Source organism: Euwallacea similis, chromosome 4 (assembly GCF_039881205.1).
Source record: "Euwallacea similis isolate ESF13 chromosome 4, ESF131.1, whole genome shotgun sequence".
Classification (NCBI taxonomy): domain Eukaryota; kingdom Metazoa; phylum Arthropoda; class Insecta; order Coleoptera; family Curculionidae; genus Euwallacea; species Euwallacea similis.
In genome coordinates, this window is record NC_089612.1 from 637459 (window position 1) to 650551 (window position 13093).

Here is a 13093-nt window from a genome sequence, read left to right on the forward strand (position 1 = left end):
GGTTTGCTGAAAAATACTGTTTTAATTAGCTATTTTTGCTGGAAGAACTAGTTGAAATGGGTGGAAAAAAAAAGATTTTTGCTGGCGAAATAAATGTTTCGGTGAAGAATCGGTTGTTTTATTTGACTAAAGACCCATTTCCAGGCCGCTTCTTTTCGTTATCTGCCGCACTTCAAAGTTTACCAGAAACTGAAAACCGCAAAAGACCAATCATCTAAAGAGCCACCCCATCGCAACAACATATTGATAAATGTGATTGTTTGCCAAACACGGACGGAGACCGATAAATCAAATCACGTTTTATAAGATACACACAGAAGTGCTTATAATCGATCCATTAGTAAGACGATGGGAATAAACAAAATAAAGGATATTGAAATCGCCGCTCAACTATCACTTTACCGCACCGAATTAATCAGTTTGAAAACAACGCGGTGCGTGGAAACATGAAGGATGATGGGGAAAAAATTGAGGGGATCCGCGCCAAACTCCGGAAAAGGTGTTTGTCCATGGCGGAAAAAACCTACGACGGGTGCGGGCGAGTTTTTGACGAATATTTCTGCTGGCCCGAAACGGAAGCTGGGAAATTGGCCAATCAAAGTTGCTCTAATAAATTCGTAAAATCTACAAAGGTAAGTGCTACTTTCGTGTAAACTTCCCATTGGTAGGCACGCCCCTGATTTATACTTGCAGACCTGTTAAATTCGGCGATAAGGCAACGGTCGCAATTTGATAGAAACTAAAATGCATTTTTTAATAAATTCTGAATTGGCCAAAAACCCCCCAGTTGCGTCTCTAATTTTTGCAACTAGATTTTGAAAATTACAAAAATTCCATAAAAATGTGCTTCAAAATTGTGGGTTAAAGCGAGAAACGTAGAAAACCTCTAAAATTGCAATTAAACTTGGTAAAATTAATTAGAAGTTTTGTACACTCCTTACGTATTTACGATCAATGGTGGATTTCCCAAATCCACTGGTACGCCCCTGATTTTTTTAAGTGCATTTCAAAACTTCAGTTGTGATAAAAGAAGCTGCAAATAAAATTGGTAGGTTGGCAACCCGCCCTACCTGTGCGTCTGTGACTTTTATTAATGAGACTATTTTGCATTAATATTACGCAGTGGCTCCTCTAAAAATGCAATAACATCTACAAAACATGCTAAAGAAACACACAATAGGGTTTCTTGAGTAACTCCCCTCTTCACTTGTACGCCTCTGATTTTTGCAGGTGATTTTGAAAAATTTAGCTTTGACAATAAAACTGCTTTGCATTAAATAATGCCTTGATATTAGAGGCATTAAATAGGATCAGAGTAGAATTTGCTAAAATTGAATGAGTCAGAAAATTCTCACCTCTACCTACGCCTCTGTTTTTGAAAAGTAAATTTCGGATATTTGGAGGAAGTTTCGAAATAACGCTCACTAAAAACTTGCGTAAAAATCAGGGACGTTCATGTAAACTTCGTAAAGTTGTAATAAAATGTACAAAAATCGAATACATACCATAAATTGATGTTGGCTATTCAACTCCACAAAAAATGCTGTAAATTTCAACAGGTTGGGTTATTTTACTTGAAAATGTTAAAATTAGGGGAGTGAATTTTACAAATAAACTAAGATTGAAACAATTTTTTTTAATCGGTACATTCGGGACTGTTTGATTAAAATCAGAAAGGTAGAGACTTTTCAGTCCTAACCAAGCTTAGAATTTTTTTTCAAAAACAAGTATAATGCTTTATACATATAATAAAAAAATAATGATAATAAGTAATAAAAAATAGGAGTTTTTAAAGGGAATTTAAAAATTTTAGTGTTTGCAGATTTGTTTTGAAACGCGTATCATAATAAAAACCAGTATCATAATAAAACTTTATAAGAGTCAGGGACGGGCTACAGAATTTTGTAAAATTTGATATCACAAAATAAGTCGATATTTGGGGATAAAAGGTCCTTTTAGTACGATCCTGATTTTCGCGAGCTTAGGTTCTACTCTTTTGCATATAAAGTTGTGTTTCACAATTTGTTCTGAAGCCAGTGGCGTAGGGATTTTCAAAATTTTAGTTTTATTAGAAGAATCTTCAGATGTAACTAAAATGTATCAGAAATTCTTTTAAGAGGAGTTAAAACACGATTGAAAATAATTGCGCTTTTCTCTGCCTTTTTCTGATCTTACAACTCCATTGGTACGATTGTGCCCTGTTGCTCGTTCCGCAGAGATACAAATGCGGAAAAAATTTCAAAAATTACGTCTTCATGAAGTGACAAAAATTTCAAATTCCGTAAAAGGATCTTCAAGTTTAAGATCAGTGGAGTGTAGGTTTTTCTAAGGCGAGTCGAAGCGATATTGACATTTTGATAAATGCAGATTCAAAATCCCTGAAACAAGCCCACTGCATCTTATGACATAAGAAAGAAACTTAAAAATTTCAAATGTTGTATAATAATCTTGCTGCTTTATAATCAGACGCATAGAGATCATTTTTATGAATTTGATATTAAAATTGTAAATATCTTTTTGACGATTTAAAGCCAGGGGCGGCGATTTTCTAAGGTTAACCAAGAGAATTCCCCATTGCTACGTTCCTGATTTTCATGTCTAGAGCGATGATGATAAATGCACAGGACATTTTGGATTTTAAAATGTGCAATAAAACCAGTGGCATAGGCACTTTTTCTTTTTTCAAAATATTTTGAAAATTGTCATTTTAGCAGAAAAATCATTGAACTTCCGCACATGTGGGAAAGTTGGAGAAATACGCAAACTATTACAATACAAAAAGTGTATTTATGCGGTAAAGAGTTTGAGCATCAGCAAGCCTGAACTTTCTTGCACGTGCTGCACGATGCAGATATTGTCACGTGATTGTTTTTCAAAACTATGCTCAAATCAGTACCGAAAATAAATTCTTATTCATAACTCTAGGAAAATATACGATTAAGGATTGAATTTTGGTTGCAACAAATAAACAATTTAAATCGATTATGCATTAGCTTACATTGAAAAATTAACAATGACCTATTGAAAGTAAAATATGTAGAATTACAGGCGTGTTAACGTGTTGGTCAATTAAACAACCATGTACTTTATCTTCAAAACATCAGACGAGGGTTTTGGCCTTAATTTTTGATCGACTGTGATGGTTTTTTTTTAAATTTATAAGTTGGTAATTTTTAGGATGGATTTGCTACAAAACAATGCCTGGACAACAGCACTTGGTTGGTGCTTTATGAGAAGGACCACTGGACCAATTTAACTCAATGCGGAAACTTCAACTTTTACGACCTGGAAGCCATGGAAGCAATGAGCACCGCCATTAAAACCCGAAATACCTGGTTAAAATATGTTCGCTACTTCACTTTTACGGGATACGGAGTGTCCCTTATCTCTCTAGTCATAGCTTTCGCCTTGTTCGTGGCTTTGAAGCAAGTTCGCAAGAATTTTTCTCAACCTAAAAAAAATCTAGAAAATTCGATTTCAGAAAGTTGCATTGCGAACGCAACAAGTTGCACATGAACGTGTTCGTTTCGTACATGTTAAGGGCTGCAGTTTACCTCACCAAAGAGTCATTGTTTCACAATGGAATCGCCTTGGCTGGCGACATCACCTTCACTGAGAATGGGAAAATTGACCAAATAAATTACGTACGTATGTTAATGCATTATAGTGGTCAATCACCCAAAGTTTTCGATTTTTGGCACTTGAGAAAATTAGAAATTAGACTATAAATACTGCTCTATGACGCAAGTGTGATGAGGTAAATGTGGATTTTTGATTTAAATAAACAGTCAAGCTGTATAGTTTTCAGATGTTCTCAAGGTGGTCTCTTGGTGCCTTTTCAAAAGATACTGAGATGATCCACAAAGAGAACTATTCATGTTGTCTATCGTACAATGTAAATAACCGAAATTTACAGTAAAATAACTACAATCTTAGTCGAGGAATTTAACCTTTTTAGACCTGGACCTGCAAGATGTTTGTAAGCATCTACTTCTACTGCGTATTATCCAATTTTATCTTCCTGTTGATGGAAGGACTGTACTTGCATAATCTTATATTCTTGAATTTGTTCTCCGAGAGCCATGGGACAAACACTTACTGCATATTAGGATGGTGTATGTGTATAATCACGTCTGAAAATGATCAATTTATTAAGAGAATCATTTATAGTCCTTCCATTTTTCTTCGTAATCCCCTGGATGATCTTAAGGCTGGTTTTTGACGATACAGGGTGCTGGACTACAAAAGATGACCAGTACATCCATTTATTACTGGACATACCCAGTTATGTCACAGTTTTGGTCTGAAGATATCCAATTGCAGTGACGTAGCGCTAACATAAAAGCTCTCTTTTTGCAGATAAACCTGGCGCTTTTCAAGATAATCGTGAAAGTTTTGATCATGAAACTGCAATTTACTTCCACTTTCACGCATCACAGAAGAATAAAATATGTTAAGTGAGTGTAAAAAAAATTAACACCCCTTACTACCCCATCTGACTTATCATTTCTAGAAAACTAATGAAATCGACCCTCATCTTGATACCGCTCTATGGAGTCCCCTTTGTTTTCTCTGTCATCCTCAGCCTCTACATAAAAATAACGCAGAGTGAAAATATAAACTTGGAATTGATGTGGATCTTTGCTGACCAAACCTTTATGTCATTCCTGGTAAGAATGAATTGTTATACTTAAATAGCTACTTATTTCTTACTCCGCATTCGTCTTTTGAGGGTCTGTTTACAGCTCTGGTATACTGCCTCCTCAACAGTGACGTACATAAAGAAATTATGAGGAAATATACCGCTGTGGTGGACCAAACCGACAAGGAATTTAGACGGAGCAGAACCATTTCTAGTAACACTCAACAGTACTCTCTCCACAACCAGGATGACGCCTTAGAGAACTTAAAACTCTTCGGCATAGTCGATGACGACTGTGCGAAGAACAAGGGTCTAAATGGCCATTCGATAATGTAGCTGTATAGGTTTTTTTTTATATATGAAACTGGTGTGGTGTAAATGGATGTGTTGATTTCAATCTCTGTGATGATTGTTTTAAATTTAACAAATTATTGGATTCCATTATTTTCAATAATATTAAAGATCTCTAAAGGAAATTTGTTGTATATAATAATTTATTAGATATTTTTTCTTTATTATTAAATTTATCTGTAATAAAATATGTTTTATTTGGAAAATAAACGTAAACTAAAGAAAAATGGAAGGAAAAATGGTCGATTATCTATACAGTGAGAGCAAAAAGTATGAAATAAATTCATTTAAAACTCAGGAGTTTGTTTTTTGAAAAAACGCTCGGACACGTCGATTTTTATTTTTGGCCGCGGTTTTCCTGATGGTAAACTTACGTATACAGGGCGATTCAAAAATAATTTATGATCACCAACTTCATTTTTTCCAACTTATTTTTTGTTTCATTTCTGGATTTTGCATCGAATTCTAAGTATATTTCACATATCATGTCCTATACCTATGTATGTGTGCATATAATTAGTCTCAGTTAGACGACCGGAGCGGGGTGCATTGTAATGGAACTTCACAAAATAAAACTCGGGAAGACTTTCGGGAGATATTTATTCCACTAGTTATAACACACACACCTAATCGTTTACAAAACTAAAATGATCTTGGCATTAAGCGACAATTCTATAGAGAAAGTTGAATTTCAAGAGTTATGAGGAAAGATGAATTTCGGGAGAGTCGAGTTAATGAGTGCCTTACAAGCTTCTTGGCATCTTAAGTACTAAATCTGGGGGTCAGTACTCATAGGCGTACCCCGGTTTAAGGCAATTAACAGGGCAATCAACAGCTGGTAACTTTCTAAGTCCATAAACCGTAACGTTTAAAGAGAATAACAAAAATGTTAATTTACGGGGATGTTGCAGCTATACAGATTTTGGCTAAACGTGGATGTGTTTAGACTTTTGTCCTGACAAGGAAAAAGGAGTGAAAGTTTCTTTATGCGGGGTAACTCTTGTTGGAAGATAATGGGTTCCTCACATATGGCCATCCCGGGCATATTACTAAAATAGTGGAGTACATAGGCGTAGCCTAAGGGTACATTACAGCATCATCGACATCAAAATCTCCAGAACGGAATTTGGTATACCACTTTTGACGCGCACGTTCCCTTAAAGCACAATCTCCACACACGCGGCATATCTTTTTATGAAAATCGGCAGCTTGTTTGCCTTTTTTTAAATAATAGAGCAAAAAATGTGACGGAAATGCACGTTGCTTCTTTCCATGTTCACAGCTACGCAACATGCACAATACTTATGCTAGCTAAACCAAAGTCCATACAAGGTATAAGGGAAACATGACCTTGAAGGCGTCTTCGATTTGCCCGACAACGCTCAGAAGAAAAGTGCAAATCAGCATGAAACTTACACGGGAAAAAACCTGAATGAATTTAATTGCCAGCACGATAATTGAGAGATTTGTAGGTCACTTTTATATTAGTTTAAGTTCAAATTTTACAAAACAAACATTCTTTCTATGGAGAGAATTTTTCTGTTGAACGATGTTATTGTTTACCACGAGAATGTTACGCGAATCCCTAATTTTTCCCATAAAACATGCGATTTAGATGGTTAACATGTACAGTGATATCTCTTATAGGCAGAGACCGTTAGGACTGTCAAAATATGTCCGGTTAGCACAGCTGTCCGCTTATGGGGACTTGCAACCTATAAGAACTAACCTACTTCGTTTAAATTCTGTTCTTATTACTAAAGTATAATATACTTACCATACTCCATAGCTTGGGTAGTTAAAGATAAAGAAGTTCATGAACAAATTTAATCATGGTACACCGATATGTTAACTAATAACGTGCTTCGGCAAGTTCTCGCTTTAATGTTGCTACCTTGGAAATGTAATTTTAAATCATCTCCATTGTTATTGCGTCTCCTTTATTGTTAACAAATTCTTGTAATAGTTTAACTAAATAATGACTTGCTGATTAACTTTGAGGAGCCGTTTGACTACTGATATCTGGTTCTGCGTGCGAGTCATCCGCATATGCACAGATTCCTCTTAAGTTACAGAATCGACAGTAAAGGCTTCATCATCATGTTCAAATACTAAATTTGTGTCGATATGAATAAAGTCGTTGAAATTATTGCTGCTAATCCCTTTTGCTACACAGTTTCGCAGTAGTTCAGATGAAACTAACAAAGGTAGATCCATCTTCTATCGAATCATCTCCGTTTTCTATATTTATTTTCACACGTTCACGTGTTATTTCAGCTTCACGGAAGCAATTTTTAATTGTCTTTTCTGTTATCTTCTGCCAGGCAGTTTTTAAAACATAAACTTCATCCAGCACATTTACGACTTTAGCTAGCCCTTGAATACAATCAACAGGTTCCATTTTCGGGAACAAAATTTATTCCGTAATTGATCTATAAAAAGCTTTAGAATTTTTGATAATGCTCCGATCTAGAGGTTGAACCATTGACGTGTAATTTGGAGATAAAAAAAACTAGTCGAATGTTTGCTACTTGATGTCTTTAGGATGAGAACACGCATTGTCTAAAAATAGCAAAAATGTTCTTCTTTCGGCTCCCACTCTGCTAACAAAATCTCTTAACTATTCTTCCATTATAGCAGATGTTATCCAAGCTTTTCTATTACTTTCTCACATAATAGGCGAATTAATCACAATAATATTTTTGAATGCGCTTGGATTTTTTGGTTTACCAACAATATTTCCTTCTTCCATCCATATCAACGCAATGCAGAATAGTAAATCTTTCTTTAGATAATTTTCCATCGGTGCACTTTTCTCATTTAAATGTTAAAATTTTGTCTGGTAAAATGTGAAAAATACACCCGTTTTTCTGGTTTTTTTCTTATTGGAAAAATAGTAAAATAGACGTTTCGATTTGGATGTGTGGAACGAAAAATAAATTTCTACAAGAAAACCTTATATTTACCGTAAAAGGTGAATTTTAGGTGGTAATTAAATGTGGAAAAAACATTTATTTGAAGGCTTTAACCTTCTACTAATATTTATTCAAGCAAAAAAGTGATTTAAATAATGATGGCACTAAGAACAACGTTGCCAGTTTAAAAAAAAGTGTCATTGAACACAAATTATCCGACTTAACCAAACTTTTCTCAAATATAAATTTACATAAACAAATAAATCATTAACAGTTTTAATTCAATAAGGCATTCAAAAAAATGTGAATTACTGCAAATACAACCCGAAAATCGCATTGGCTTATTTTAACTATTAAAGCAGCCAAATTGCAAATCGCTAACTAAAAGGCGAACACTGCAGTCTTCGGCTTCCAATTAGAAATTACCTCCGACAAAATGGCAAATACAAAGACCCAGAATACCAGAAAGAAGGTCCAGGTTGGTCTAAAAATTCCTCTACACACTGTATTAATAAACCCTACATTAAGATTTAAATATCTAACCTGCCAATAGAGAAGAACTTACAATCAAGTTTAATTTATTGTGTTTTAATCCAAAGGTGTCGATGGTGATATGTGAACCTGAGGAAAAGAAACACCGTTCGGGTGTTAATGCCCTGCAGTTTGATCCTCAATTGGATCGACTTTATTCAGCTGGAAGAGACTCTATAGTTCGGGCACATGAACATGAAAGGTTTGTTCACAGCATGGAACATCACACTGATTGGGTTCATGACATTGTTTTGTGTTGTGGAGGAAGACATTGTAAGTTTTTATAAACGTCTTTGAAAATATCAAAAACCATTGATCTCCTGTAGTGATATCAGCTAGTTCAGACACCACAGTTAAAGTCTGGAATGCCTATAAAGGCTTCTGTATGTCTACTCTTCGAACTCACAAAGACTATGTTAGAGCTTTGGCTTATGCCAAAGACCGAGAACAAGTAGCTTCTGCTGGTTTTGATAAATCCATTTATTTGTGGGATATAAACACCTTAACTGCACTAACAGCCTCTAATAATACAGTCACTAGTAAGTAGTAACAAAATTCAGTTCTAATTGATTTTCATTGAAACCTAAACTTTAAGCATCCAGTCTTGTTGGAAGTAAAGAGTCTATATACAGCCTAGCAATGAATCCCCCAGGAAGTGTAATTGTCAGTGGGTCTACTGAGAAAGTATTAAGGCTCTGGGACCCACGAACATGTGTTAAGTTATGTAAATTAAAAGGTAGTAAGCTGAGATTTAGATAGACTTTATGACTATTTGATTCATAAATATGTCAGGGCATACAGAAACAGTGAAAGCTCTGGTGGTTTCGAGAGATGGTTCTCAATGCATTTCAGGCAGTTGTGATGGCTCTATTAAAGTATGGAACATAGGGCAGCAGAGGTAGTAAAATCGGAAAAGTTTGCATTTTATTTTGATTGATTTTCATGAGTTAGATGCATTCAAACTATACTGGTCCATGCCGACTCGGTTTGGGCTTTATTGGCTACGGAAAACTTCACTTATGTAATTTCAGGAGGACGAGATAAAAAGGTACAAAAGTGTAGGTAATTATGTTAAGCGTTTAGTGGCGAATTTCCATCATCAGTCCTTCATAAAATAAATAAATATGAAACATTGAAGAGGTTTTTTCTCTTCTCAGTTTTTGAAATTTACCATTATTTTTATGCCAAAAATGTCTTAAATTCACGCCATGGATCAGAACGAAATTATCTCAAATTTCACACATTCATTACAACGGCAAATGCTGGTATCTGCCCACAATCATAAAATAAGGTCATAGATATTAATATTAACAACCAATGTAGGAAATACGTAAACACTAGAATACACGTTAAACTTAATATTAATTATATAAATTTAATAACACGCATCCCAACCATTGGCAATGGCAGACAACATAGACCAATTTAGACATAGAATACATTCTTTTTTATGGGTTGTCTGATGGAAATATTTTGTAAAATGCCATCGATGTAAAAATATGTTCTAGGTAATAATGACCGATCTTAAAAACATCCAAAACACTGTATTAGTGTGCACCGAAGATGCCCCAATTTTAAAAATGTGTTTCACTGCGGATCAGCAGGGAATTTGGGTAAATTTAATAAAGCTTTTGTGGCAGTATTTAAACCCAAATAATTAAGGTCTCAACATCAAATTCTACAATTCGATGTTGGAAATTACCTAACGAGAAAAATTTCAAAGAGGACATTCCAATGCCTTCACAACCAATTTCAATAATTCCCGGAGATGCTGGTATAATAAAGGCCACAGTACTCAACGATAAAAGACATGTATTGACCAAAGATACCAGCGGAACTGTGGCTTTATTCGACATTCTTCGTGTATGTTATTGTAATTTTATAGACTTGTGAAAAAAATAATAACAATAATTTTTAGGCCAAAAAAATAGAGACTTTGGGGCAAGTTAATTACCAAAATGAAATTAACACTCGAAATAACGAAAAGCTCATGTATGTCCCTAATTGGTTTAACACAGATCTTAAAACTGGGGTATGCGCAATATTATAAATACACATTTGCAAGTTGTATAAAGGTTTTTTTAGATGTTGACAATTCATTTAGGACAAGACGAAGTTGACTGTTTTGGGGCTTGGGTTTCAGTTAAAGATGCAGGAATTAGAGATCATGCAGAACCTGACCAAAAAGTAAATTACGGAAAGTTACTTTTACAAGCCTTGTTTGAGCATTGGAGAGGAGTACAGTCTGATCAGGAGGGAAAAATTTACTTCACAGTTCCCAAACACACTCCTTTAATATTAAGGTTCAATCATGTCTTTGGTCTAGAAAACAATGGTGTGTTTTCCTTTAAATTTGTAGTGAAATTGGAGGACGCACTCTCTACCGGGTGTTAGTGGGGGACACTGGGGGCGACACTGAGAATGCACTTTTAAATGAAACAGTTCCGAACTGGGTGGTTACTAATATCGAAGACAATTGCACCAATAAATTTAATAAGATTCAGTTTTATCTTAAACCCCATTCCAGCGTCCCTGCTAATTTACTGAAACAAGATAGACTGAAAAAGGTGAGTGCAAAAGGATTTTTTTTTAATTGGTAAAATCACGTTAAAATTTACAAATTTAATTAGTTAAATTATAGCCAAAGTTCTATTTTCTTTTATAGCCTGATAGACTTGTAGCCAATGATTTCATTCAATGCCGAAAAGTGGCCGAACATGTCTTAGAGAAGCTCCTGGGAGAGGGTACAGTTACTTCGCCTGGGGCTGAAGGGGATTCCCAGGCACAAGCCAGTACCGGCTACACTGTGGATCAAATAAAGCTGATTTGTTCTGATCAGGTAGGTTGAAATTGGTCTAAAATCCCTAAGAATTAAAAGACTTAATTCAAAAAATATCTACATATATTGGGGATATTTTGCAAAGATATGATGATTTTTTTTGGTAATATATTCTTACATTTGCTACAAAGAGAGAATACACCTGGTTTTTCCATGAACGATCAATCATTAAAAGAGTGGTTTTCCTGTATCCCATCCAATAAATTCTCTAATTCATTTTTGTTTTATGCAATAATTTTTTTCAGCCGGTCGATCTTTCCATGGACCTACGCACCATAAGGTACTATATGTGGAAGTACACAACAGATTTAGTATTATACTATAAAATTGTTAGTAAATAAATAAAATACTATAGTTTTAGTGCGAAGGTTATCGTATTATCTACTATATGTAAAAACTTGGTTTGTATGTATGTTATATGTGTTATACAGGGTGTCTCTGAAATTACTGTAGAACGTTTGACCAAAAATAAGGCGTTCTGGGCAAACTAAATCTATATCCAATATTGCTTCGTTTTGCTGTTACGGGGCGCCAAAGTACTCAAATGAATATCGTATTTTCGAACTCATTGCTAAAAACCTTTATAAATTTTCACTAATTTTGGAACTACAACTTCTACATAAACTGGCGTGTTTTTATGTGGGTGGAATCTTTTTTTTAATATATGAAAATGTTAAAAATGGTGCGTGGTTCGTAAATAAAAGTTTATTTTTTGTTATCTCTTGCACGAATGACTTTAATTGTTTTTCTGCCACAAGCTGACTTTATTTTGAAACTTTTTTGTATCTTGTAAAATTTTTGCCAGGCATAATTTCTCTACAAAAAATTATTTACGATACCTTGCAATTCATCATTGTGGTTTAGTCAGAAAAAAAAATGTTATAAATTGGGACTGAAATTCCATTGTTGCGGTATGATTGCCCATTTAAATAGTATTAATAAACAAAAGATGTTTATGTTCTGAAAGCATGAGTACATATAGGTATCAATTAGATAGCAAGTTACAACTTAAAGAATAGCTTAAATATACTTAATAAACTGTACAGCTAAGCAATCTGAATGTAAAATAGCTCTCTTTTACTTTCACCGATCATTGGAGTGGATGGAGGTTGAAGGGCAAGTAGTGTTTCCAGATTTCTTCCTTTACCAATGAACTAATCCTGATAACGTGCCGAATTTTCTTTATTTAACCCAACAATGTCCGACTTGGAAAGTTCCACAGGAGCAATAGCGCCCCCCCCCCCCCCCATTTCTTTTAGGTAGTTTATGTTATAAGACATTTCTCGTAGATTTATAGGGGAAGTACGCATCCATTCCGGAAACAATGAGCGTTTTCTTTTCAATCAAATATCTGAACCAACCGATTTCCATCAAAAACTGGTTTTAATATTCCAGAACTGGCTCGAGCAGTTGATTCACATTTCCGTTCTACTTTTCGAAGCCAGAAGTATGTTAATATATTTATTTTGGACTTAGTTTGGACTAATTTCACAAAGCTATTATTTATAAATAAATTATTTTTTATAATTTTTATTATTTGTATTTATTAATCACCCCACGGAATCGATTTTTGTCAATAAATGTGTATTATTCCATCTGACATGGCAATGTCACCCTCATCCCTTACGAATTTGTTTTTCATAAAATTTTAATTAAGACCTCAAAATGCGACTACTTTCAACACTTTAAAAAATTCACAGTTTATATGTCATTTCAACATCAAATGACCTGCTTGTTAACTTTAACAATCGATTTAAAAACTGAGTTTTAAAATGGAGCGTTCCGTTTCAATGCACGCATTCACGTCGTTGCCAC

At 34.6% G+C, this 13093-nt stretch overlaps 2 protein-coding genes across 2 annotated transcripts; both read left to right on the forward strand.

Annotated features, from left to right (window-relative positions):
- The first annotated feature begins 277 nt into the window (after positions 1 to 277).
- Positions 278 to 4997, forward strand: LOC136408360 (secretin receptor-like). The gene is made up of 8 exons (XM_066389297.1): positions 278 to 632; positions 3178 to 3429; positions 3486 to 3644; positions 3959 to 4115; positions 4171 to 4301; positions 4360 to 4457; positions 4514 to 4670; positions 4733 to 4997. The coding sequence occupies exons 1-8, from the start codon at positions 447 to 449 to the stop codon at positions 4976 to 4978; spliced, it is 1386 nt and encodes a 461-aa protein (XP_066245394.1). The 5' UTR covers positions 278 to 446; the 3' UTR covers positions 4979 to 4997.
- A 3230-nt stretch (positions 4998 to 8227) lies between these two features.
- LOC136408219 (WD repeat-containing protein 48 homolog) lies at positions 8228 to 11679 on the forward strand. The gene is made up of 13 exons (XM_066389095.1): positions 8228 to 8386; positions 8508 to 8712; positions 8766 to 8978; positions 9035 to 9175; positions 9232 to 9337; positions 9391 to 9487; positions 9948 to 10052; positions 10102 to 10302; positions 10358 to 10471; positions 10525 to 10742; positions 10799 to 11006; positions 11105 to 11278; positions 11524 to 11679. Exons 1-13 carry the CDS (start codon positions 8345 to 8347, stop codon positions 11617 to 11619), a joined length of 1920 nt encoding a protein of 639 aa, XP_066245192.1. The 5' UTR covers positions 8228 to 8344; the 3' UTR covers positions 11620 to 11679.
- Positions 11680 to 13093: the final 1414 nt, after the last annotated feature.